Here is a 27,242-nt window from a genome sequence, read left to right as displayed (position 1 = left end):
GTGCAATTCCTTATGAACAGTTCCACACCATGAAAGGCTTGGTTCCTACTAAGGTTTAGTAATGATGCCCTGATATGTGTTACTATGACCAGATCCAACTTGCCTGAGAAAAGGTAAACTGGTTCACAAGTCAAAGCCAAGCAAAGAAGATTCTAACCATAGAAGAAAATCAACAACATTCCAAGAACAAAATCTAATCCCCACTACATAGCATCATCTTTGTCTTGAATTAAATGGTCAACTGGCCATCAGTATAAATCTTACTGAAATATTCCAGAATTGATAAAACAGCCTTCTCCAACATGGCTAATCTAAGCTAAGATTTGAAACTCAGTTATCATACATTGAATTAAAATGTGGCAATTTACTACCAATTGCTAGTGACCATTCAAAATTATGATGGCCCTCCTCAAGGCTAAGTATGACCTGGACTTGAAATTCTGATCCCCGCCCCGTCCATGGTCAGATGTGATTGCATTTTGGATACTATTTGCAGCATCCTGTGGACAGGTGACCACTATAAGTCTTTTGTTGGAAATCGGTGTGTTCTTCTAATGGATTTGTTTAATGTCTGCAGGGATCATTTAATTTAATTAACTTTATAATGCCTTGGTAAGGCCACACTTGGAATACTGCGTTAAGTTTTGGTCGCCACGATGTAAAAAAGATATGGAGACTCTAGAAAGAGTGAAGAGAAGAGCAACAAAGATAATTAGGGGCCTGGAGGCTAAAACATATGAAGAAGGGTTGCAGGAACTGGGTATGTCTAGTTTAATGAAAAGTAGAACTAGGGGAGACATGATAGCAGTGTTCCAATATATCGGGCTGCCACAAATAAGACGGAATCAAGCTATTTTCCAAACCACCTAAGGGTAGGACATGAAGCAGTGGGTGAAAACTAGTCAAGGAGACAAGCAACTTAAAACTAAGGAGAAATTTCCTGACAGTTAGAACAAATAATCAATGGAACAACTTACCTCCAGAAGTTGTGAATGCTCCAATACTGGAAGATTTTAAGAAGATGTTGGATTACCATTTGTCTGAAGTGTTGTAGGGTTTCCTGCCTAAGCAGGGAGTTGGACTAGAAGACCTCCAAGGTCCCTTCCAACTCTTATTCTATTCTATTCTATTCTATTCTATTCTGTTCTATTCTATTCTATATTCTATTCTATTAACTGGAGGGGGTGCCTAGTGAGCCCAGGTTGCTTAATGACCACAGTGTTCTCTTACTGCTATGATTCACTTAACTATGGCAAAAAATATTGTAAAATATGGTGTGGTCACTTGGTGATCCCCGTAACAACCAACATAATTTAAAAGCATAATTCTGGGCTCAATTATGGTTGTAACTCAGAATTACACCATCCACACAATTTCTAGTTGGATTTATTTTTCTTCTTTAGGCAGATAACATTTATTTTACTGCTTGAAAGGAGAGTGGAATAAAGGTTCCGTGTAGAACATTTTTTTAATTTGAGGTAAGTTCATATTATTCCCTAAACAGAACAATCAATGTCCCAAAGCTTTCTCCAATTAAAACAGAATTGAGAGTAATGTCTTAGAAATACTGGAAGTATTTCTTCATTAAAGCAACCTTAATCAGTTTTCCATGTAGTAGACTTGGAAATTGACTAAATTGTTCCTGTTTTATTACTCCATTTAAATATGGGATTGTTGACAGAACTTTTAAGTGGCCCTTACATAGTGTAGAAGTCATTTCCGTGATCAGAATAATAGAATAGAATATCTGGGTTCCCAAAACAGCAGGCTGGAAACATTGCTGTGTGTACTTAGCTAAAGTAATTGCTATTGCTGCATGAATAAATTGCTGTAAGTTGTTCTCGGTGTAGCTGGCTTTGAATTACTTTAGAACACAGAAGCAAGCGAATTAAGAATTTTCTATTGTAGCATTTCTCACAACTATTGAAAGATATTTTTCCGATGGTTTCGGAAGAGAGCAGTGGTGGGATTCATTTTTTTTAATGCCGGTTCTGTGGGCGTGGCTTTGTGGGTGTGCCATGACTTTGTGGGGTGTGGGTTGGTGGGCGTGGCAGGGAAAGGATACTGCAAAATCCCTATTCCCTCCCCACCCCACTAACCTGCTTTCCAGCTCCGTTCTCCTGTTCAGGGCAAGGTGGGGCCAGCTTATTTGCCTGTTCTCCGAACTACTCAAAATTTCTACTACTGGTTCTCATAATGTGTCAGAACTGGCTGAATACCACCTCTGGATGAGAGCCAGTTTGGTGTAGTGGTGAAGGTGCTGGTCTAGAAGCTAGGAGACTGGGAATCTTAGCCCATATGAGGCATGAAAGCTGGCTGGGTGACCTCAGGCCAGTCACATTCTCAGGCCAACTCACCTCACAGGGTAGTTGTGGGGAAAATATGAGGAAGAATTAGTGTTATGTATGTTTGCTGTCTCGCATTACTTAACAAAGAAATAAAGGCGGGATAAAATTATAACAAAGTTGATTTTGGCCATTTTTTGCTTGGCTTCAGAAGTTGTGGGTGCTTTAAACACTGGATGTTTTGAAGAAGACTGGACAGCCATTTATTTCCTGCTTGAGTAAGGGGTTGGATTAGAAAACCTCCAAGGTCCCTTTCAGCTCTATTCTGAATGAATTAAATTCCCACATTGTCTTATATTGAAGCTGTTAAAGGTGTTCAAACTGTATGGCAGATGTTAGAGTCTCTTAGAATAAAATTAGGACCAGTGTCTTCCAGTAATGACTCTTCCCCTTTTCTGGAACATCTTCTTCAATGGATATTGAAGTGCATTGCCTTTAGGCCTCCTGGGGGAAGGGGCACTGAAAGCTTGCATGCTGGTCTAAGATACAAAGTCCATCAACATAGTATTTGTATGCTGATATTGTGCACTTGTCATTTTAGTGCCATTGCAATTTGCTTTGGACATTGCTGCTTAACGTGACCATTCAGACGTTAGTTGAACTGTTCTTATTTACAAAGAAGTGTAATGAATTCTTCTGCAGCTTTATAACTTTTGATAACCACAGCCCTTTCACAAATTTAACCTATTTCCTTCTTTTCTGATATAGAACTCAGTAAGAAATACTGTATTCTATATACAGAAAGTATTTGGGATGGGATCCTCATCAAAATCCACATCAATTTTCTTTCCTAGAATGCTACTTGAATGAAATGGACCAGCTCTATGTCTTCTTAATTAATGTCTTTCATATGTACCTAGGGCCTGATTGCTTTCAGTTGTCAATAGAAGAGATTAAAATCTCCACTGCAATCCGTTGCATTATTTCTGATTAAATAGATTCAGCCTTTAAAATTCTTGAGGGAATACAGGTCATTACTTCATTCCTTACTCATTCCTTCATTCATTTTTCAGTAAGAATCTCTCCTATTTCCAATAGATTACTAAAGAGGTAACAAATGAATAAACTTTTTCTTATAATGATTGACTTTGGGACATATTTGGGCTCTCTCTCCTTCCAGTAAGTTTAGTGCAGCAGAAACGTCTATCGATGGCAGATCTTTTCCCTGCAAAGTATTATAGCATTGTTCCAAAGCCTCAAACCTTCTCAGTGCGATAGATAAAAGAAGAAACTACTGTATAACTTTTAAAATTAAAGTTAAATGCTTCTGTAAAAGGTATATGAATTAATAAGAGTATAACTTTTATAATGCTGTGGTAATGGCTTTTTTTAATATACTTAACGACAAATTAGGCAAGCGTCTGATTTAAATTGAGCAAATGTAGCTTGAAAATCCATGGCTTCAGTGCTTCTTTCTAAGGCAATTGTGATAGTTAGTACATCAAGCAAAAATAGAACGTAACAGTGGATGGTGATGAATATTTATTGTTTTGACGGTTTAAATGAAACCGGAAGCTAACATAACAAATTGTTCAAAATTGTTCAGGTGGTTTCAAGATACAAAATGCCTTGTTCAGGTGGTTTCAAGATACAAAATGAGCAGTCATTTGTAACAGGTTAAAACAAAATATTGGCTGCTGTTGTGTTTATAATATAGCTTAATGGAAATATATAGAATATGTTTAGAACTTCACAGCCCTGAAATATTAACATTTTAAATAAAATGTAGCATTTGCAAAGAAAATGACAATCCATGTTCTCCTTATCGTGATTGAATGTGAATTTAATTAATTTTGTTAAGCTTAGTTCTATCCCAGATGTGATGAGAGATAACTAACTTTCTGATGTGGAAGTGCATAGCCCAAAGCCTTAAGCATATTTTTGTGATCAAAATAAATTCCATTATAATGATTGTGGTTGCTGCATAATGAATACAACCCAAAGAAAGCTATCTGTTTATATTCTAGTATAAGGATTGTATAAAGACAGTATAAATACAATAAGTGTTAAGTGTTGACCACAAAGTGCAATGGAAAGCAGTTTAATTGATTTCAGTGAAATTGTCCAACATAACAAATTGTTCAAAATTGTTCAGGTGGTTTCAAGATACAAAATGCCTAGGGTTGGTGATGAAAACTGAAGTTTTAAAATATTTCCCATTTTAGTAGCTGTGATCCATTTGAAGTTCTCTTTTGCTTAACTATGGTCATGAAGGAGCTAGGCTAAACTCATTGCATTGTACTCTTACAATTGGGATTGGAGAAAAGATAATAGCAGAACCACAGTTTGATCAGGATCTCAGGTTCTAGAAAAATTGGGATTACTCTACATCAGTTCAGTTGTGCTACAGAGTTCAAGAGGGCTCCAGGGTTTTTTTTACCCCATTTCTTGTCTTTTCCTAAAGACTGCTGGCTGATGAGAAGAAAAGGCAATCCATGCTTACAAATTTATGCTCTTAAAATTTTTCTAAAAATGTGCAGTAAGGAGGGCTGGCCAAGCATGTTCAGATTTTATCATGTGCACTTCAAAACAACTTAATGTTTTTCTGCAACAGATTGACATATATTCCTCCCCAAATCAATTTTTCCTTTCTGTTGTCATGGTGGGGCTATGATTTAGAGTTCCAGTTACAAAACAGCTCACATTCAGAGTATTCTCTATTATCATAGTTGGTAATCTTTGAAAGATTTTGCTCAGACACCAGAAATGTGGGAGTGGATGGATTGATAATGAGGGAGGGGAAGATAAGACAGAAGTTGGATAACTGCTTCACAAATGAAAAAATATAACCATTCCCTTTTGTAACATCTGGAAATGTCTGGCTGCACCAACTGCAGCAAAAATGCATTTTAAAGAACTTTTAAAACTCAAATATAATTGTAGAAAGCTTTATAAGTTAGGAGTAATTCTTCCTAACTTATCTTTATTTTTTAGATACTAGTTTCTTAACTGCAGTTTTTTTTTATATTTTATTAATTTCAGTAGTCCTCAGTTAATGACTGCAATTAGGACTAGAATTTGCATTGCTAAGTGATGTGGTTATAAAGTTTATGTCACATGACTTCTTGTCTAGCAACAGCAGTTCCATCTTTTCTGATTGCTGCTGTTTAGTGAATCTGGTGCCGTTGTTAAGTGAGGATGGTAGGTGGTTTCCATTTGTGATCTTCTGCTAGCTTCCCCATTTGTGAGAAGCTGACAATTAATTACATGACTGTGGGGATGTTGTAACAGCTGAAAGTCTGAGGAACAGTTGTAAGTACTACTTGTTCAGAGCTGCCATAAATTGAAACAATAGTTAAACAAGTGGTTGTAACATGAGTATCATCTGTAACTGGTACAACTCTATACCTCTAGAAACATTCCATCATATATAATCCACCACCATTTGATCTGATTTATTTTTAAAATCTATATAGCTACCTATTTAAACCTTGTGTTTATAGATGATTAAATAATACAAAAATGTGTTGTAATACTCAATGTTTTATTTAAAAAGGGCAATATTGCTATTATAACTGAGGTCCCTGAAAATTATCAATCATAATCCCATCCAAAGTGGGCTCAACTAATAATCTTACCCACACCTGATGAACTTTTCGGAACGTTTGCAGCAGTAATGGTATCCTATTATCTTCACTACCGGTTTGGTAGTGGGAACGCACATCTGGGCATGCGCATAACCTGCGCATGCGCAGAACGTCTGCGATGACATGTGGGTGCGTGGAGGGGCCGCCCCCACTACCAGTTCACCTGAACTGGTGTGAACCAGCAACATACCACCTCTGGTTTGCAGGGTCAGAACCATCTGAGCTAAAACTTGAATTTCAGTTTGATCTGACTTGTCCTGGGGTATGATCATAGCTGAAGTTCGGCTTAAGCAAGAGTTCCCTAAACTCTTCTATGATTGAAACATCTGGGTGTTATTGAGGATTCCCTACTGTGTGAATAATAGGTTCCTTCATGCATAGAAGAAAACCTGAAGACCCTAATTTATGATGTACTCAGATTAACCACAATTTGTGACCTAATTTACTATACAAGATCTCTGGCATATTTTGACTGAAGGTCGAATCATATGGAATAAATTGGTACTGTATTTGAGAGGCTGTAGGAGTTGTGGTTTTGTTTTATTGGCATTGTTTGAAAAGAGATCCCTGTGTGAAAAAGACATAATGTTGTGAAGGCTATTTTTTTTTTACATAGGAGTTTGAGCTCTCATTGTAATAAATGCCTGTTCTAATTTTAATTTAATGCTGATAAGGATGTGGCGATTAGGTTTTATCTTGTACATTTACCAAACTCCTGGATAATTGTGGAGTATGTAGTATTGGAATTCTTAGATGCAGATGAGACATTCATCTGGAAATCTTCAAAATTCAGTAGGAGGAAGTGTTGAGAAGAACAAATTATGTTGGAAGCACAGATGCTGTGTGGGCTGATGCTCCCCCTTTCCCTTGCAGTCAAAAGCCAAAAGTGCATATTGAATATATAATCCAGATACCAGATGGCTTCCATTAATATGTCATCTTCTGCTGGGTAATAACCAGATTCTTTTCTTTGGGGGAGGGGGTATTATCCAGAGTAATGTGTTTCTGGTGATCCATAATAGTCATAGCTATCCTGATACTGTCAAATAAATTTTAACAAAATTTCTAAATGAAATGACTGTTGCTTTATGGTGGGCCACTGTGGTCTAATTCCTGTGTTCCCTTCTCTAAATCCCATGTTTCTGGATTGGCTGGCTCCTTAGTTTCTAATTAAACAAAGAATATCACAAAATAGTTATATTAAAATATATAAAATATTTATACATACTATAAAATATATAAATCCATAAAAAGCATTTGCTATATATTTATTAAATGTATTTACTAAATTTATATACTGCTCATCTCACTATCTGACTTTATCAGTTTATAACATTTATATATGGTAGTTCCAATTATATTTTGATATTTTGTGGAGGCATTAATAAGTGTTTCTTCCAGTACACACATTATACCTCTGTTCCACAAGGACTGGGTTGTCTGAGGGACATCTTCTGCTTGATTGCATTGCCCGTCCCACCAAATCCGTCCCACCAGTAGAGATGGTATGTTATGGGTTTCATCCACTAGGGAGCTACATTGGCAGACTCTAAGCCAGTGGTGTCAAACTCAAGGCACGGGGGCCAGATCCAGCCCATGGGGTGCTTAGATCTGGCCCACAGGGCTGCCCTGGAAACAGTGAAAGACTGGCCCACGGTGCCTCTGCCAGCAAAAACGGAACTCGGGAGGTCTCCTGAGCTCCATTTTTTCTGACAGAGGGTTCTAGGAGGCCATCACAGCTGAAAATAGAGCTCACAAGTGCTGTATGTGGCTCTCCCAAGCTCCATTTTCGCTGACAGAGTGCTCGGGCCACTAAAGGTGCCCCCAACACGAATGTCAAGCTGGCCACACTCACCCTGCCCCCCCCAAAGGTCAAACTCAACTCTGATGCAGCCCTCAATGAAATCAAGCTTGACACCCCTGCTCTAGGCATTATGGAATGTTTGCTTTATCACTTATCACTTTCTAAAGGACCCTTAAGGCCTGACTGTGCTATCAGTCAGGGAACTCGTGGGGGATTCCATCAGTTTGGTGGCTCCATTATTATTGACATCTCTTTTCCTAATACTTATTTTTTCTTTTCATCTTTGGTTTTATCGTTTTTAATGTGTTATAATAATTAAAATAGTGGCTTGTTTATTAACCGTTCTTCAGTTTTGTTGCAGAGTCACTTGCTTTCCGAGATAGGCAGCTATATACATTTGATAAATGAGGAAATAATAAAATTTTCTGTGAAAATAAAATGGCTAAATGATGGTGTCACGTTCTGAGCGTGCTCACCAAAGTTGTGTAACGGCGGAAGATAGTCGATAGCTGATTGGCTGACTAGCTGACAGCCCCAAGTATAAAAAGGGAGCTATCAGATGGGAAGCTGTGCTGTTCCTGTCTCAAGCCGGTTCCATTTGCTAGCTAGGGAATAAACTTGTTAGTCTTTTGTTCCTGCCTCTGCCTCAGTTACTTCGGCCATAACCCACTGTCCTAGTACACTTTATTGGCGATAAAGGTGGAATCGCCAAACTGAGGTCAAGAGAGAGCTGGTCACTGCGAGCTGAAGTCACTAGTTGAAGTCACGATTGGGAACCGAGCTCTGACATTCGTAACGAGACGTCGCTGCTGATTCTGACAGGAATGGCCACCCTAACGTTCACCCCATTCAGCCAGGGCTCCGAGACTTGGTAGTCATATATAGCCTGGTTCGAATGTTTCCTGGTCGTGTACGACTTCACTGAATTAACTGACGAAAGAAAATGTGTGGTTTTCCTGTCAGTTTGTGGCTCCGATGTTTTCCACACAGCAAGGGGTCTCACAGCCCCAGACCCCATCAAAGCGGAAACCAAGAAGAGGGCAAGACTATCAATAATTATGTGGCCACGCTAAGAACGGCAGCCCTCCATTGTGAATTTAGAGACCTTGACGAAGCCTTACTCAATCGGCTGGTGTGTGGCATCCGTGACTTGAGGTTACAGAGGCGTCCCATAGCGAAGGCAGACCTGTCATTACAGTCCACATTAAATGAGGCCCGAGCAGCAGAACTAGCCTCGACCTCCTTAGCTACCATTAAGCAGCACCAAACCTTCACTATTACTGACCCCCTGGGAATGTCCTGCACAGCTGCAGTTCACCAAGGGGAAGTAATCGAAGATTCAGAGTCTGAAGGGGAGGAGGAGGACATAAACTGCCTTAACCTGGCAAACAAAAAGAGCTATGTGAGAGGCAAGGGCAACCTAAATCTGCATGTATCGGTTGTGGAGGCAACCATGAAAGAGCTGAGTGCAGATTTAGACAAGCCCTCTGTCAGCACTGCGGCAGAAGAGGGCACATTGCCAGAGTGTGCCGGGCCTCCCAGCCGATGAACACCCCAGGGTTCCAGGCCGCCAAGAGTCGAAGCCCTCATTGGGTGCCAGAGGGACCAAAGAAACTGAGGGTTGACTGTCACGCAATCCTTCGCAATACCCCGAGACATCAATCCATCAACTGGCAATCGTGCCACAGCATCAAGAAAAAGATCCAACTGACGGTGCACATCGAAGGGGCTCCGTGTCAAATGGAGCTCGATACCGGCTCTGCCACCTCCATTGTGTCCTGGAGCACCATAAAAAGACTACTTCCAAAATTCGTGAAGCGCCGCCTGAACAGCTGCAATCTGACTCTTAAGAGACTATCAGGGAAACCTGATCCCTGTGATTGGCACTAGCAAAGTTAATGTCCAATTCAAAGGGTTTGAGGGCAGGCTACCACTTATTGTTGTTGAAGGAGTGCTACCCAGTCTCCTTGGGCTGGACTGGTTTGACGCCCTCGGCCTTCAAATCAGTGGCATACACAGTGTTCAGCAATCTGACCTAGACTGTTTGGTTAAAGAGTTTCCCGCTGTGTTTGACGGTCAGCTGGGCCAGTACAAGGGCACGCCGATAGCCTTCAACCTCGATCCGTCAGTACCTCCCATCCGTATAAAGCTGCGAAGAGTGCCAATTGCCCTCAAATCTAAAGTGGACGCAGAGCTGGACAAGCTCATCTCGCAAGGGGTCCTTGAGCCAGTGGACCATGCAAGATGGGAGACTCCTATTGTCATGCCAATCAAGCCTGATGGCAGCATCAGGATCTGCCTGACTACCGCTGCTCCATCAACCGTGCGCTGCCGTCCAACACCTACCCTGTGCCGGTGGTCCAGCATCTTCACACCTTGGGCGAAGGGTCCATTTTTGCGAAGTTGGACCTTGCCCAGACGTACCAGCAGCTGCTGGTTGACAAAGCTGCCGAAGCCCAAACAATCATAATGCACCGGGGCGCCCTCAAATGCCGCCAGTTACAGTTAGGGGTCAGTATTGCCCCAGGCTTGTTCCAGAGCTTGATGGAGCTGTTGCTCCATGGACTCAGTGGCGTCATCCCGTACTTTGACGAAGTCCGAATTTCAGCCTCCTGCCATGCCGAACTTATGTCCAGACTGCGCGCAGTGTTAACTAAATTTCAACAAATGGGACTGAAAGTCAAGCGGGAAAAATGCCAGATCGCTGTAGACCGGGTTGAATTCCTAGGTTTCCTGGTGGATGCAGAGAGCATCCATCCCACTGCGTCCAAAACCAAAGCTATTTTGGAAGCTCCCACTCCGGCCACGAGAGCTGAACTCTAAGCCTTCCTTGGACTGCTTAATTTCTATGCCATGTTCCTGCCCTACAAGGCCTCTGTGGCTGAACCGCTCCACCGCCTGTTTGACCTGAAAGCTCCTTGGGTCTGGGGCCGATGTGAATCTCTGCTTCTTAGATTCTAACATCATATTTTCTTGGCTGTGTAGTGTACATTTTTCATATATAGTTTACTAGAAAAGAATACATTCAAAAGCAATTATTTTCTTTAAAAGTTTTTTTTATAACAGTGAAAATATCAATCGGTAGTGCACTTGAGTAGAGAAGTCAGTGAATTATTTTCATTTAAGTGTTTTGGGAAATGCCTATGATCTGTATGCATAGTATCTTGGCCTGAAGTATAACTGTATAATTTGGAACTTTCTGCAATAGTTTCATTTAGATTTTTCTTGACACTTTTATTAGAGTTGTGCAGCACTTTAGAAATAATTTGAGAATAGTGCTTCAGAGCAGTGTAACATACGATTGATGCTTTTAAGGACAATTTTATGTTTGTGATTCTGTGTACTCTGAGATAGCATTTTGGAATCAAATGCAAAGCAATGTCCAGCCTAATTCCTGGGGTCAACTGCTTATAATTAAATTGACTGGCGAAGGTGTAAGGGGAAACCTTTACTGGAAATGTGCCTATTTGGGTTTCATATATGGCATGGGGACACAACGTGACTATAATCATCATACTGTGGTGGCTTTCAGAGATGCTTCTCTGCAAATAGCCTGCCAGTGAGGTTGGGTTTTAGGGAGTAGAGATGCTGCTACTATACCAATCTCCTTGCAGTGTATTGGCTTCCTTATCTGAAGTATTTGAGGCAGTGGCTAGGTTGGCAATGAAGTTCCCCAGACTGATGGTACTCGGGGATTTTAACTTGCTTTCCCAGACCAGGGGCCCATGGTAGCTTGGAGATTTATGACTGCTAGGGCAACAATGGACCTAACTCATATTCAGGATCCCAATAACACATCAACAGTCACATGCTAGATTTGTTTTTTTGTGTTATGGCAGCGGCAACATGATGTGGAAATTACCATACATACCCTCCATGGCCAGATCACTATTTGTTGACCTTGGAGTTCTCTTCAGCCACCCTTACTTCATGCAGAAAGGATCTATTGAATTGGTACCCCTCATGGGCCTAATGGACTCTTTGGGGATTCAGAGAGAATTTGGAATTGTCCCTGAGGCTGCGATGCAGTTTGACTAAAGCCTTGCTTGCTCTTTGAAATGAAAAGGCAGAGTTTGGGCCTGATTTTGAATTGGAATATGTTGTGATCACCTCAGTTTTTATGTATAACTATGGGACTTTTGTTTTATGTTTTTTAACTATATGTAAGATGTCGAGTCATTGTTAGATGGACAGCATTTACTGTATTTCCCATCCATCCGCCTGTCCGTCAATCAAAAAATAGTTGAGGCTGCTTGATGATGACAGCTGTCTAAAGCAACTTAAAATCTTGCTTTTTTGGCATATTCATTTTTAAGACAATTATCTATGGTTAGAACTGTTAGCTATCTGCTAATGCCTGCACTTTCTCAGCCATGTTTCTTTCTCTTTCTCCTTGTTCTTGCTGCCTCTTCACCAACCTACTCTTAGTATGTAAAGAGTAATCAAAGATGAACATCTCCCATTTGTCTTGTCTTCCCTCTAGTGGTTTGGTAGATGTGTCAACACCAAGAGGACAAATGACCAGTGCTAAAAGCAGAATTGGAAGGATAATGGCAAGGAGAAAGCAAGCCTACTTTAGATGAGGAATTACTAAAAGCCATTTCTTTAAAGCAGCTTCCAGGTTTGCAAACTTCAACTTTTAGAATTTCCCAGCCAGTGAGGCCATTGCTGAGAATTTTTAGAGTTGACATCCACAATTATAAAGGCCACCTACACATAAATTGGAAATGTTAGGCTTATGGGCCTGGTACCATTCATTGTTCAGTAATTCATTTGTAATCCTGTCTAGAATATGTGGAAAGCAAATCAACACTTCCTCAGAAACTACAGATAGATGTTAGGTATGCATAGTTTAAAGGATTATGTGTAAAGATGTAAATATTTTTGCACAATAGAATAAAATATAAGCTTTGCCAGAATGTGAATGGTCAGTGGAAAAGAGCTTTAGTAATTTCTGAACCACTCTTTTTTTAAAAAAAAGAAAGGAAAGCTAGGCAATGGCTACTAATGAACTAGCTCAGGGGTTGGCAACCTTAAACACTCAAAAAGCACAAAGGTCCTAATTGGAAGCACCCTCTCCTTGTTCAATTCTGGAGCCAACCGGAAGTCTGGTTCCCCCACCACAGAGTCTCCTCCTAGTGCGGCATCCTTTTTCCTCTTCTGACCAGAACTCCGGTTCCTCCACCATAGAGTCTCCTCCTAGCGTGGCATCCTTTTTCCTCTGCCAACTGGAAATCTGCTTCCCCCACCATAGAGTTTCCCCCTTGGGTGGTGTCCTTTTTTCTCTACCTATCCTAACAGAAAGCCCTATCAATTGTGGAGCTGACCAGAGACAGGGAGCCACAAAAGAGTGATGAAAGGGCCATGGGTGGCTCCAGAGTCATGGGTTGCTGACCCCTGAACTAGCTCTTTTGTTGACTACATACTTCAATCTGATATCTGTCATAGCTGAAAGTCAATTATGTGCCAAGGGAACATGTTACATCTTGCCTTCTATTTCAAATATTACAAGATTCTGTCCTATGAATTTCTGTTATATGCTGCTAAATATGATATTTCCTCACCCATCAGCTTGGCTCTTCTCATAGTTGCATTACCCTTGAAGGGAGTGAAGAGTAAAACCTAGTGGCATTGTTAAAGATGCTTGAAATGTTATCCCGGATTACATTGTCAAAATGATCAGAAGTGGCAGTTGAAAACTCTTTTGCTAGTTCAGGATAGCATCTGATACAGTTTAACTGCTTGTGAGAGAGAGCATAAACCTATACATTTGTGTTTATTTTTTCTTAAGGCAAAACACAAGGGAAGAGTAAAGGGGAGATGTGGTTAATCTGGAATATCTGCCTCTTGCTTTCCTCTGGATATGGGTGTTATCTCTATTGTGCCTAGGGAGCTAAATAAACTATACTATTAATGTCTATTCCTGGTTTTCAGTAGGCAGCTCATTATCCATGTCTAATAACAAAACTATGGGTTTTAGATTTTGCCAATTTTCAGCCTTACAACAAGTGTTGATTTTTTAAAAACAGCACCCATAAACTAATTCTCATGAGTTGGGTCTTTATTTTGCTTCAAACAGAAATGCCCCCCCCCCCTCCATTCATCCTTGTTTAAGAATGGCTTTCCTTCTTTGGGAGAAATAATCTTACAATTATGCACTCATAACTGCATACACATAGGGGGACTGGCAGCTTCTTTCACAGACAGCTGGCTTTCTACCCCAATTCCATGTGAAATCTCTGCTGATATATTAATCTTACCACAAGCAAAAAAATAAAAGCTAAAAGCTTATTCTTGTCCCTGAGATGTGATTGTGCACTTCTAAGAAAACCAGCCAAGACTGAAATTGTCCCAGTGAGAAATTTTCTCTTTCACAGTATTAATAAATTAAAGAAGAGCAAAGTGCTACTTTAGAGGACTGTACTTTAATGATACATTTGCTTTGCCATTAAGTAGAGAATTTTTAATGCAATGGTATGCTGGTTATAACATTGTTTAAATAACTAAGCTCGCTCTATCTTGTATTTGCTAAACAAAATCCCTATTTTATTTCAGTTGATGTCCATCACTGTGTTATGCGTCTCTGCCTGGATGAGAGATTACTTGAATAATGTTCTCACTTTAACTGCAGAAACAAGGTAGGCATGTTTGATCAATTTAACTGGACTATCTGAGCAGAAGAATCCAACAAAGATATGGAGCGATTTCTCAAAAGAGGATTCCATACTCCCAGTATCCCCCTATCCATTTTCCTTGATTCTGTCAAGGTTTACATCATTCCTGATACTATTTTTAATCTTATTTAATTTATTTTAAATAAAGAAATTTGCATGGGAAGTTTGCATGCAAGAAAGCAAAATATCAACTCCAAGTATAACATCTTACTGGAATGCTTCTGGGCCCTGCTGACATCTCAAAGGCATTTTGTAATGACCTTGGGAGACAGAAGAAGAGCCACACACTGGACAATTGTCTTATAAAATATATCTAAGTTCACAGAAGGTGGAAGGGAAGTGTTTTAGAAGGGGTACCCTCCCCCAGATTTCTGGAGTGTAAAAGGAAGGCAGGGGAATAGTCATGTTGCAAAATTCTGCTAGTGTGATCTTATAATAGAGCTTGAATCCATAGCTGTACTTCTCAACTCATTAGCCTTTAAAGCCTAACACATTTTTAGGCACTGAAAAGTAATAGTGAGATGCTTAGCACCTCACTATCAGCACCTCCTCCACACAGACAGAAATAAGGTGAGGTGGTAGAGAGCATCCTGAGATGTAGATGGAGTGGTGAGTTAAGTTTTATGATTGGCCATGGCGACTACAACTGCCATGGACTGCAGAAATCTGAAAACCAGTAGATAGAATCAGAATGATAGAAGTTTCACTTACAATACAGTTATAACAGCTGAAGCTCCAAGTATGTAAAGTCCTTGACTTGCGATCGGCCGAAAGTCCTTGACTTGCAACCTGTCAGCCTGGTAACCAAAGGGCAGCTCTCATGGGCTGAGATGAGCCTGGCTGAAGCGGGACTTTTACTGTAAGCCCATTGGTTGCTCTGCTTGACAGCTCCAGTATAAATAGCTGTCAAGCAGAATGTGGTGCTGAAGTTGTCATTATATGGTTGTCTATTGCTGTTATTGAAATAAAGGTTGCTTTGAGGTTACCTCAGCGTGTCTCTGCTGTCTGTTGTCCAGAATTTATTAAAGTAAATAAGAGTTTCTTAGTAGGCAGAACATGTTCTTTTAAAAAAAAAGCATATATCAGCAATGAAATCTTGCTTTATTCTGTCTGTGATGTGTTTGGCACTTACCCACCATAACTCTTTGATCTGTGATCTTTTTATTCTCTTCTTGTATCATTTCAAATTGTTAAAGTCTTATTTTTGTCCTTTATGTGGCCATTCATTTACTCTGCTGTACTTTGTTCTACAAAAGTGAGGAGAAGGATGTATTTGCCAGTGTTGCATCCTATATCATTAAAATAATGTGCAGTTTGACTCCAAATCTCACCTAGTCCAACTTTCTAAAGGTTGCTAGACAAACGCCTTGGAGAAGCATGTGATATTGGCAAAAGTCATTTCTGAGTGATTTATTTAGTGTGTTAATTAGACTGATTGCTATGAAGAAGTTCAAGAAAATTATTAGCTCATTTTTTCCTCTGTCATCTGTGGACCTGAACTGCATTTCCAGAAGCAAAAAATAAAATCTATTGTACACATATTTTTGACAATTAAAAGAGGAGTGGTGAGAATTGGAATTGTCCACTCCTCTTTTAGAACAAATTCTCAGGTTATTTAATATTCTGTTTCTTGGAAGATTTCATTGTAGCTCATACTTTACTCAGTTTACTTATCCCAAAGTAGTTTGATGTACACAGTGCATATTTTAAATTGATATAGCAGTGTGACTTGCAATTCCAAAATTAATTGTTAGGTAATGAATGCAAGCAACTTTAGCGGATAGATAGATAGTAGATTATTTTCATTTAGATTCAAAGGGCATTATCGTCTGATAACAGAATCTTTTAAATAAGAAAATAATTTCTGCATTCTTTCCCCAGAAGAATACTATTTTCTAAACTGCTTTGTAGGAAAGCTGGGCTCTACTCTATAAACTTGATCTATGTTTCATTTATTTGCAGAGTGGAGGAGGCAGTTGTGTCCACTTATTTTCCAGTTGTCCATCCAGTCATGATTGCAGTTTGCTGTTTCCTCATCATTATTGGAATGCTGGGTTACTGTGGAACAGTGAAAAGAAACCTTCTCTTGCTTGTATGGGTAAGATTTCTATTTATTAATTGATGTATCATTTAATGTTCAATTGAAGAAATGTTCTGTTAATATCTAGTTAATAGTCATTGGCATTAAAAACAAGTGCCCTTATTAGAGATAGGGAACCTTTAGAGGTTCAAGGGCTTGCCTAAGTTTTGTAAAGCATGCTAGGGGCTATGTTCCAATAGCCAAGAGGGTTCAGGTTGTTTAATGTCTGAAAATCTACAACATTCAGGGCCCAACATTTTGCCCAACCTTTTGTCCTTTTATATCTTCTGGTCCCCCTCTCCCATCCAAGAATGGCCCAATTATCTGGTCTACATGCATTGGAGCTATGGAAGGCATGCAGATAGCCAATATGTGGACTAAGCCATGTTCTTTATTCCCAATTTAGATTTTACCGACAGGTGCCAGTGTTCAGAAATTAGAGCTATCTATTTTTATTTATTTTTCACATTTCTAAACTGCCCGTCTCCTTCAAAGAGGAACTCTGGGCGATGTACAATAAAATGTCAGAATATAAAAACAGTCTGTAAAAATTATAATGTTAGAATTACAATTTCAAAATTATTTTTTAGAAGGAGACAAGAATTATCAAGACCTGTTAAAATTAATTTAAAAGGCGAAGGGAGGGCTTTCAGGCCACCAACCAGCCCCACGACTGAATGCTTCTTTGGGTTCTCCATGTTAGGCTACAGAGCATGTTTTAACTTCTTTTCAGGAGGTCAGGAATGTGGGGTCTTCGGGGGGGGGGGGGGGGGCAACTGATTATCAGACTTTTACTGGGTCCCATAAGTTCTGAGTGAGTTCATTGCTCAATCTCAAAATTCAGTTAGCCTTGCTTGCCCTCCATGCTCTTTAGCTGGGGCGCACTAAGCAAGAATAGTAATAAAACTAGAAGACAGCACAAGTGTAGCTTGCATTTGATTTACTCTTTTCTTTGGTCAGCAATGCATGCTGAAAAAGAACTTTAAAATAGAAGTTGATTATAAACAAAGTAAAGAGTCAGCAGGGTTTGCTGGCTGCAAAAAAAGAAGAAAAAGAAGACAAAGACAATTTTAAGCTGTATTAACAAAAGTAGTTTTCAAATCATGGGAAGACATAGTTCCACACAATTCTGCAGCAATCAGAATCCAATCCCTTCTATAACAAGCCCTTCAAAAATTTTAAGCCAGTGGGTTTTTCTGCCTTTGAAAGTCTCAGAATAATGTTTTGTTCTATAGTATTTTTGTAGGGCAGTGAAAAAAACAAAAACAAAATGAACCAATTGAGTTTAGTCCTTTCTATTTTGTTTTCTTTTGTTTATTTGAAATGCCAGTGAAGGAAAAAAATTCTAGCAATTGCTCTTTAACACAATCTGGAAGTAAACACATGTACTGTGTGTAGAGTAATCAAACTTCATTAAATCAAGCCTAGACATTCCTGAAGCTCTTAACCAACAATATTTCACTCCTAGGAGCCAGAAAGCCAGCCCTTGCTGGCTCAACTGATAAGCAAAAAATAAATGATCTTTTCTTAAATGCACTACATTTCTTGACTAATTGTTAAATAAGCTGTTTACAGTTGTAATGTGGAGATGCACAAACAGGAATCAATAATTCATTCATCACACTAATAAAGAAAATGTAGTGGCTCAGAGGATGAGCGTATGGTAAAACCAGATGAACTGAAGGATAAAGAAAACACAATGAAATAGTAAGACTTTTCTGTCCCTTTTATTTTCATTTCTGGGTTAGTTTGTTTTTAGAACTGAGGGATTAGGGCACCTATTAAATTGAATTTACTGCAAAGTTCAATCCTTCTCATTTAATTCAATGGAAAATAAACGACTTTCAGATTTTTCTTTAAAAGATAGTATTTTGATTAAAATTAAAATATCCCGGTCATAATACAAAGCATATCATATCAGGTATAAAACAGTGTTCTCTGACCTACCGAAGCCTTCTGGTGAACCATATAGAACATGATGAACAAATTCTACTATATTGTAAGACTACGTCAACAAAACCTTGCAAGTCTGAAGGCACAAACCTCCTGCCTTCACTTTTAACTGTTCGATCCATTAGGATGAGCCCTTCCTAAGTTTCTTTCTTTGACTTTTAAACAACCACAGACTCCTATTTCTCTTGTCTGATTGTTTCTTCGGCATTAGCTCTTCCGCCCTTTACGCAAGGTCATTTTTGCATTCTGTTACAGTCGTTGACTAATATTAATTTCAGTGATAAAAAAGTGATGAACTATGGACCAGAGAGAGGAGGGGGAGAAGATATAGTAATCCTTGGGTTATGACGGCAATTAGGACCAGAATTCCCATTGCTTAACCATAGCGAGCAGTCCCAGTTGCCATTGTTAAGAAAGGACGATGTGAGTTAAGCAAGGATCTAATGCGATCACAACTTGTGATTTCCTGACAGCTTCCCTTTGATGACTGCCATTTGCTACAACATTATAATTGCAAGGCAGGCCCTTCAGAGTCACATTACTGCAGGGATAGTGGGACAGTGGGAATTACAAGGACTGTATAATGTCATTTGTTCATCCCTTTCATAACGTTGAATGGTTGTTGAATGAATGATTGTAACTTGAAGGTTATATGTATTGTTGGAAACATTGGGAAAATGAACGAAGATACTTCAAGAAAAGTTCTGAAGGGTAAGAGGAGAAGCTCAAAGAACACAAAGCAGACCCAGAAGAAGGTGGAGAGACAAAATTAAAGACACACTACAACAACACCAGTGGTTGACGCCACCAGAAGAGAAATAGTGAGAACTTTGTATCTCCCTTAGCACTCGAAATGGTAAAAGAGGAAGTAAAGAAGAAGTTAAGAGCTAAGACTGTAAACAATCATTTCTTCATTTAAGAAATGATTGTTTACAGTGGAAAAATCTGTTGCCTTTACTAGTCCAGTGTATTATATTTGAAGTCTGCAACATTATAATGGGAATATTTTTGAATATTGAAATCACATTGCTGATGCTGTTAATAGAATATCTACTATGATTTTAAAAAAAGAAAAGAAAATATACCCATCATAAAATATAAAACAATTATTAGAAGGCAAGCTGATATATTTTCCCAATGTGCTAGTATCCAACTTACGATTTCCCTTTTCCTCTGTATGACAATCATATGTCATGCAAAAACTTTATTTATTTTCTTGAAATATTTTTGTATAAATACAAGACTAGGAGGCATAGTTTGAAGTATGCTTGCTATCTGCCTCATACTGCAACTATTCAAAGTTTTGGTACTAAAAGAACTCTGCAATAAATCTTTACAGCAGTCACAGCATCTAGCAGTCATGTCCTTCATAACAGGCACACATTTATGACTGTTGCAATGTCCCATGGTCATGTGACTGCCATTCACATACTTTGCAACCACCTTGCAACAGAGTTAATAAACGAAACACTTCTGCTTAGTAACTGAATTGCCAGTCCCAATTGTGGTTGCTCAGTGGTGACTACATAATTGAATACTGTATGTTGAGTCTTTGCTTCATAATATAGCAATTCCAATGTTTTCAGTAAAAAGTGACTAATGTAAGACAGAGAAGAAATCTGTTTGCTAGTAAAGAGACACTCATGGCACCAGATTAGTTGCTATTTCTTACGTGTATTGAAGTAAACATATTACAGGAATAGTAAGTAATCTAAAACAAACTCACTGTTAAACTCGTGGCCAGTGGCCCGAATGCGTCATGTGCTAACCACGCTTTGCCCAGTTTAGCGAAGGGGGGAAAGTCACAATACATCATGTGATGACGCTGTGACAACATGAGTTTGACATCCCTGGTTTAAAATAACTAATGGACATTTGGTTGACCATGTGCTCTTGATTTCTGCAAATTTCATATTCCTATTCTAGTATTTTTATGTGATCCATTGCAAGAGTCATGCTGGGATTCCACTAGAAGAACATACATTTCAAATTTTACCTAATAAAATATGTAATATATAAAATTATATACAATTTATATACAATAAAATGACATTGGGGTTCCTGTATTCTGTTTGCCTCAAGTTTTCTTTCTAACGTCATTGTTGTCTTCACTTTGTCTTCCCTTACTCACAAATGCTATCTGGAGGTAAAATATAACTCAGATGGAAGCCTTTTGATTTTATACAAGATATATCTAAACTGAACTGACATGTTTAGCCAACCTCATACCATTGGAGGCTCACACATTTATTATCCGTTACTGCCCTATTTACACTTATTTGACAGCTATCGGAGCAGAGAGTTTTAAAATGAGAAGGCTTCCATATGGTTAAAATGCAAGATGGGTGCATCTGTATCAATTGGCTGCATTAAATGAAAATAAGCTGGCTAACTGAGCATAAGCAGCACAAATGAAAGCTGACCTGGACATATAGAAGAAAGTGGCCACAATTATCTGCCTAGATTATATAACATTCGGCTTGAGATATATCATTATGCTTCCTTGAACTTTCAAACTCCTATATGTATGGAAGTATATTGCTTAAAAGAAGTGCCATCTTCTTTATGAGGTTGCTCTTAATTGTGTAAGATTTTAGTTCTTTTATAGCTTGTCACTAACGGTAAGTATTTTGTTCTGCATTTAAGTGAAGATTAGGTGACTGTGTTCAAGTATTTGATTTGTTCTTACATGTTAATTATTTCCTAGCTGATAGTAAGCTTTTTATCTTGTTAGTTGAATAATAGGTGAAAATATAGGAGACACTCAATAGCCTGATGCTATGAATCTCCTAAAGAGGGTTGATGCTGCATCAGATGAATGAAAACACTTCTGTTCAATTTCTTATCTGTGGCCTGTGATGGTTTACCATATTTTTACAGTGCCTTAGCCACACTGCCCTAATTTCCACTTTCCAGCTTCTGATAAACAGTTTGAGTTGAATCTGTGAATGCCTTAATGTCCACCTACCTTGAAATCTCTATTGTTGTGAGAGGGAACCACTAGCCACCAAGCCAATATTCTTCTAGCACACTTTATAATATGGAGCTGAAATCAGACTAGAGTTTTTTCTTTGTTTTGCTTTTCAAAAATACTCCTGCTTGTCCAGAAATAAATGACACAGCAATGACATGAGATGAGACAAGCCTAATTCTAATTCTGCATGGAAATATGGTTATAGTAGTGATATAATTGATCTTCTTTTGTAATCAGTGCTGCATCTTACCAATTAGACAATTTCCTTTAGTAAGCCCTGAAGCAATGATGGACATTAGGAAAACATGAAACAGTTTGGATTTCTTACATTGTCCTGGATTGACTCTTGGGAGACAATGCATTGCACACAACCCTGAGAATATGAGATCACACAGATGAAATCTGGGGAAAAAATGACATTTAGTGCTATGATTATTCTTTGGATTTTATTTTATAAATAAGGAAAGGTATTGAACCAAAAGGCAAATCTCTCCTATTTCCATACTGTTTAGTTCCTACACCAAATAATGTGAAATCATGCTGCGATAATTTGGATTTTTTTGCCGCAGAATTTGAACGGATGTGATTTCAGCTTGTTTTGTGGGAGGGTATGTGGAATTGAGGACAATTATGATAGTGGGTTTCCTTCTAAAGACTTACTAATTGTCATCCCATCTTGAAAATGAAAACAACGAGGAAAGGGGAGGATAAAATTGCAGAGATATTATAGTCCATTGGAAATCTGGTTAGCTCCTAATTTAATGGAGCTATAGTCCCCAGGATTGTCAGGCAGGGCCTAACATTGTTACTTTCTCCAACTGTCAATTCTTGTGAAATATGTAACATTAAAATGGGGATCTAATACTTTGGAGGCTGTAGATGTGAAATGCTTTACTGGAATGCTTGATCAGATATTTGTGATGTTTATGGAAATATAGTCAACATGTATGGTACTGGGTTATCTTTGTTTTGTGCTTCCTTAAATCTACGAAACTAAAGCTGTGTAGGACCATCACCACCACCACCACCCCCCAAAAAAAGGAAGAAAGGGAGGGAAGGATGTATAGCCTCCAAAACATAGTGCTTTAAAACACATTTTCCAAGACTTCAAGAAGAAAAATTTCCACACAACCTTCCGCGAATGTCCCAATTTAAAACTAATCAATTTTTTTTGAGGTTGCATGCTTGGATGTTTCTGTCTGCCATCTAATATTGTTCAAAATGACCAGGAGATCAGTAAAGCAATTAGCTGGTTAAGAAAATGGCTTACTGCAAACCTGGCCTAATTATTGAAATTTAGGATATACTCAACGTAAAAAAAAGTTTTATGTCATAATTGTTATTAAAAGATCTTTTTCTCTAAGGAAGCCATGTGTTGAGCAAGGAAATTGTTGAGGAGTATAAATATCTGAGCAATAGCTTTGGGGAGTCTATTTAAAAGTTTTTTTCCCTCTTTTCTTTTCTCTGAACTGTCTTTTCCATAAGCCTTTGCAAAATGCATTAAGTCGGAACCACTAATGTTTTGTCTGTTTAATGAATTTTTTAGCATAAGCCTTGTTGATTTAATAGGAGAATGTGCTGAAGCAGTACAGTGAAGTATAGTTTAAATTGCTGACCACATAATTAATAATTTCTTCATTTCTGCAGTGTTAAGCTTTATGAACATCTGTGAATTAATTTCACGATTGCTATGAAATCGAGTAGTACAAAGAACCAGGTTTATTGTTCTGCTTTCCTTTTTATTATTTTTAGCAGATCTAAAAATAAAAGCAAATGGGATAAGCAGGGTAATAATGGTAATTACCTTCTTTTACAGGGACAATTTTGTGTTGTTTGTTTTCCCCCACTAAAATATTCTGGTGTTTAAGATAATGGCATTTCAGTAGAACATTAAAATCTCAGAGAATAAAATATGCTATCCGTGTTGGTGGGGATCAGCCCTTCAAGCTTCAGCGAGTGATTAAGCTTCCATTTAATTCAATGAGAATATGGTCATGGATGGATCTTTCAAGATTAGCTCATCTCAGAACAATCTATTTTTCTGAATATTGAACATTATAGACAGCGATAACTGTTTTCTATTATATAGCAGCAATGTTCTGATAATAGCATGAAATCCTGCACAGTAAAGTGAGACAATCACATGAATATCATTACTAATTTCTTAGTCTTTTTCTGTGATTTGATTAATCTAATATAGGTATTCTTTTTGTATTGTACCGATAAAGCTCTTTTAAAGTAATTTTTCTACCTTTCATTCAATTCTATGGCTTCTTGTCTCTCATTCTTGCTATTTCTGTGATGATGATTTGTGAGTGGTTTTAACTAGCCTTCATAATTGCTCTCTTCTAAGGAAAGTACCAAGTTTTTACTTCTATATCTATCCCCACTTCCAGTAGTTATCATGATTGTTTAGCCTTCACTACATTTCTCTGAAATTTGCCATGTGTACTTACAAACAACTGTTTTTATGCATCTTTAAATGGATTCAGTCTCAATAAATAACACTGTTATGCGGGGGTGGGTTTCTCGCCCCGTTCCAACCGGTTCGGTTGGAACGAGGCCGGCGGCGTCCTCGCGCACGTGTGCGGTGTCCTCGTGCACGCGCGTGGCGCACGCGTGCGTACTAGCGTCTGTGCGATGCTCCAGCTGCTCCTGGAGGATCGCGCAGGCGCTGTATGTGTCCTGCGCATGCGTGGAAGCGCAGAATTCATCAAAACCGGGTAAGGAGCGGGTGCGCGGGCGCGCGTGGGCGCAGGGGGGGGGCTTCGCTGTTCCCGGAAGTTACTTACTTCCGGGTTCGGCGACCAACTGGTTCGCAGGGACCGCCGCGAACCGGTTGAAACCCACCCCTGCTGTTATGGCAATAATTGTTATTGCAAATCTTTTAAAAAAACAGATTTTAAAGAAATAAGTCTAAAAATTTCCATCAGTTTTCAGTGATGTTTTGCAATCAGTTCGGTGTAGTGCTTAAAGGTGCTGGCCTAGAAACCAGGAAACTATAAGTCAGTGATGGCGAATCATTTTTGGCTCACGTGCCAAAAGCGAGGTGAGCGCAGGGGGGTCGTGCGCGGGCATGCCACACCCATAATGCAATCTGCATGATCTCCAGTGCACATGCGTGCATGACTATTGTGTATTCTGAGACAGAATAACTTTGAGGCAGCTGTGCAATCAACAATCCTTTATTTAACAGTAATTAACAGTAACAAAACAGCGGGTGCCCATTTGACATTTATACAACGGCTGTCAAACGGGCAGCCAATCGGTTAAACAATCAACCAATCAGGTTCCACCTGGCTCCAGCTGGCTCCCCGCGGTCGTAACCATGAGGACTTTGCCCTCTTCTTCCCCTTGATCGGGCAGGTGTACTGGGGGTCATGCAAATTGCGGGGGAAGTCTCCTGAAGGCTCTGGAGGACTAAAAACAGCCTTACGGACAAACCGGAAGTGACTTCCGGTTTGCTTGTAGGGTCGTTTTTCATCCTCCAGAGCCTTCAGGGAAGCCTCCGGAAGGCCCCCGAAACCATTCCTGAACTTCTGGTTTGCCCGTAGGGCCTTTTTTTTTTTTTTTGCACTCTGGAGTCTTCAGGGAAGCTCCTGAAGCCTCCGGGGGGGTGGGGGGTGGCTGTTTACTATGGAGCCTGGGGAGGGCAAAAAATGGTCTAAAAAAAAAAAAGGCTGAAACTGACAGGGCAACGCCTTGCGTTGCGCATGCCATAGGTTCGCCATCCCCGTTATAAGTTATAGTTCTATCTTAGGCCTGAAAGCTGTATGGGTGACTTTGGGCCCAACCCATTTCATAGAGTTGTTGTTGTGAGGAAATCAGAAGGAGGAAGGAGTATTAGGAATGTTTGCCACCTTGAGTTACTTATAAAGTAATAAAGACACGAGAAAAATCTAATAAAAATAAATTTCATCCTGACCTAATCGTCCTACCGATTTCGTCCTGTTGGTTAAAAGCAGAAGTGCTAGTGCCTTTTTTGTGTTTATTTTTGCCATACTAGACTAGATAATAAAGGCCCTTTTTCCAATTATTACACTGAACTGAGTACAAATTAGAATGAAAAAAGAGGTGAACTGTTTCCAAAGATGGACAGATAAACTATACACAGCTCCAACTGATACAGTATTTTAAAAAAAGGCAAAATCCTTAACTTGATGGAATCCATATTTCTGACCACGTTGGCTTGTTTTAGATACAGAAATGGTCTGTATTCTTCAGTGGAATGGAAAATGACATTTTTCATATTATAGTCATAATCTTTCTGTAGCCATTTGCTTATACTGCAGTGTTGAGCAGGGCTCGGATTAAGCTTTGAATATGCTCTATAGTAATTTCCACATTGTTATGTGCTCTTGATATTTTTAACATTTTAATTAGGCAATAAAAATAAGTGTCATTGTGTGATTAAAAACTGTGAAAGTCTTATTGGAGTTTTTCTTAAAAGTGACATAAGAAACTAGGGTTTTGTTGTACCCAACAGAATACAGAATAATAGAATTGGAAGGGGACCTTGAAGGTTTTTTGGTCCAAATCCCTGTTCAAGCAAAAAACCCTATTCCAGGGGTGTCAAACTTCATGGTTGGGGGCCGGATCCGGCCCATGGGGTACTTAGGGTCACCCTGGAAACAGTCAATTTTTGCTGGCAGAGCTCTTGGGCCACCACAGGCACCCCTGACATGAGTGACGTATAGCTGGCCATCCCCCCACCTCCCGAGGTCAAACACAACGCTGAGGCAGTCCTCAATGAAATTGAGTTTGACACCCCTGCCCTTTACTATTTCAGACAAGTGGCTGTCCAGTCTCTTAAAAGCCTTCACTGATGAAGCGCCCACAATTTTGGAAAGTGAGCTATTTATTTATTTATTTATTAAATTTATTTAAGGTTTATTGTTCTCACTGTTAGGCAGTTTCTCCTTAGTTCTAGGTTGCTTCTGTCCGTGATTAGTTTCCATCCATTGTTTTTGGTCTTGCCTTCGGATGCTTTGGAAAATAGGTTGATCCTCTCTTCTTTGTGGCAGCCTCTCAAATATTGGAATACTGCTATCATATCGCTCCAGTCTTTCTTTTCTCAAGATTAGCCATACCCAATTCCCACTACTCTTCTTCCTATTTTTAGTCTCCAGCCCCTAATCATCTTAGTTGCTCTTCTCTGCACTCTTTCCAAAGTCTCAGCACCTTAGAAAAACCTATTAGGAACCTATCTCGGACCTGATGAAACAGATCTCTTCAATAATAGCCTTTATTAGGAAAATGGGTGAAAATAAATGTTTGGCAAATAATAAAAGATGAAAGATTTGTACTTTAACATCGTACAGTGAATCTGTAAATTGACTTGCTTTTGTAGCAAGCCAAGCCAAAAATGTGCAATAAATGTGTTCCTGTATTACTTTTTAGGCTCTCTTAAGATTAGATGTGCAAACAGCCAAATATGTGAGTGTGTCAGATAAAATCCAGAGATTTGTGTATCTTGCAGATAAGGCTTGCATGTGAAATGATTTTTTTTTTCATGCCATAAATTCTAGAATGAATTGCCTTGGGGTCCTCAGAGAACCCTAATACTAAATAACTTTCTAGGAAACCCTGTTGAGTAGATAGGAGAATTGGCGTTGTTTTAGCAATCTCTCTTTGCTTACAAAAGTATTTCTGACTAGTCACTTTATATTTGAGACAGATGAAAAGATGTTTAATTTCTGTTCAATTATGCAAGAATATATGGATAAATACTTGGAATTAGGCATGGTTGGTTGAGTAACAGTTATTCTTCCTTAACCCAACCCAACTTGTGAGGAAATTAGGAGGAAGAAAGAGTACTATGTATG

General features: G+C 39.1%; 1 protein-coding gene across 4 annotated transcripts in view; it reads left to right on the top strand.

Annotated features, from left to right (window-relative positions):
* Positions 1 to 27,242, top strand: part of TSPAN12 (tetraspanin 12) — a 69,645-nt gene that overhangs the window by 8,681 nt on the left and 33,722 nt on the right. For 3 of the 4 annotated variants that reach the window (XM_032220527.1, XM_032220525.1, XM_032220526.1), the window contains 2 exons: positions 14,292 to 14,374; positions 16,373 to 16,508. In XM_032220527.1, the coding sequence (XP_032076418.1) occupies positions 14,292 to 14,374; positions 16,373 to 16,508 (219 nt within the window). Of the gene's footprint in view, positions 1 to 12,219; positions 12,358 to 14,291; positions 14,375 to 16,372; positions 16,509 to 27,242 lie in introns of all 4 variants that reach the window. The other variant, XM_032220528.1, reaches the window with a different exon arrangement.

This window comes from Thamnophis elegans, chromosome 7, assembly GCF_009769535.1.
Source record: "Thamnophis elegans isolate rThaEle1 chromosome 7, rThaEle1.pri, whole genome shotgun sequence".
Lineage (NCBI taxonomy): Eukaryota > Metazoa > Chordata > Lepidosauria > Squamata > Colubridae > Thamnophis > Thamnophis elegans.
The sequence above is the reverse complement of the archived record's forward strand: the minus strand, read 5'-3'. Positions and strand labels throughout refer to the sequence as shown.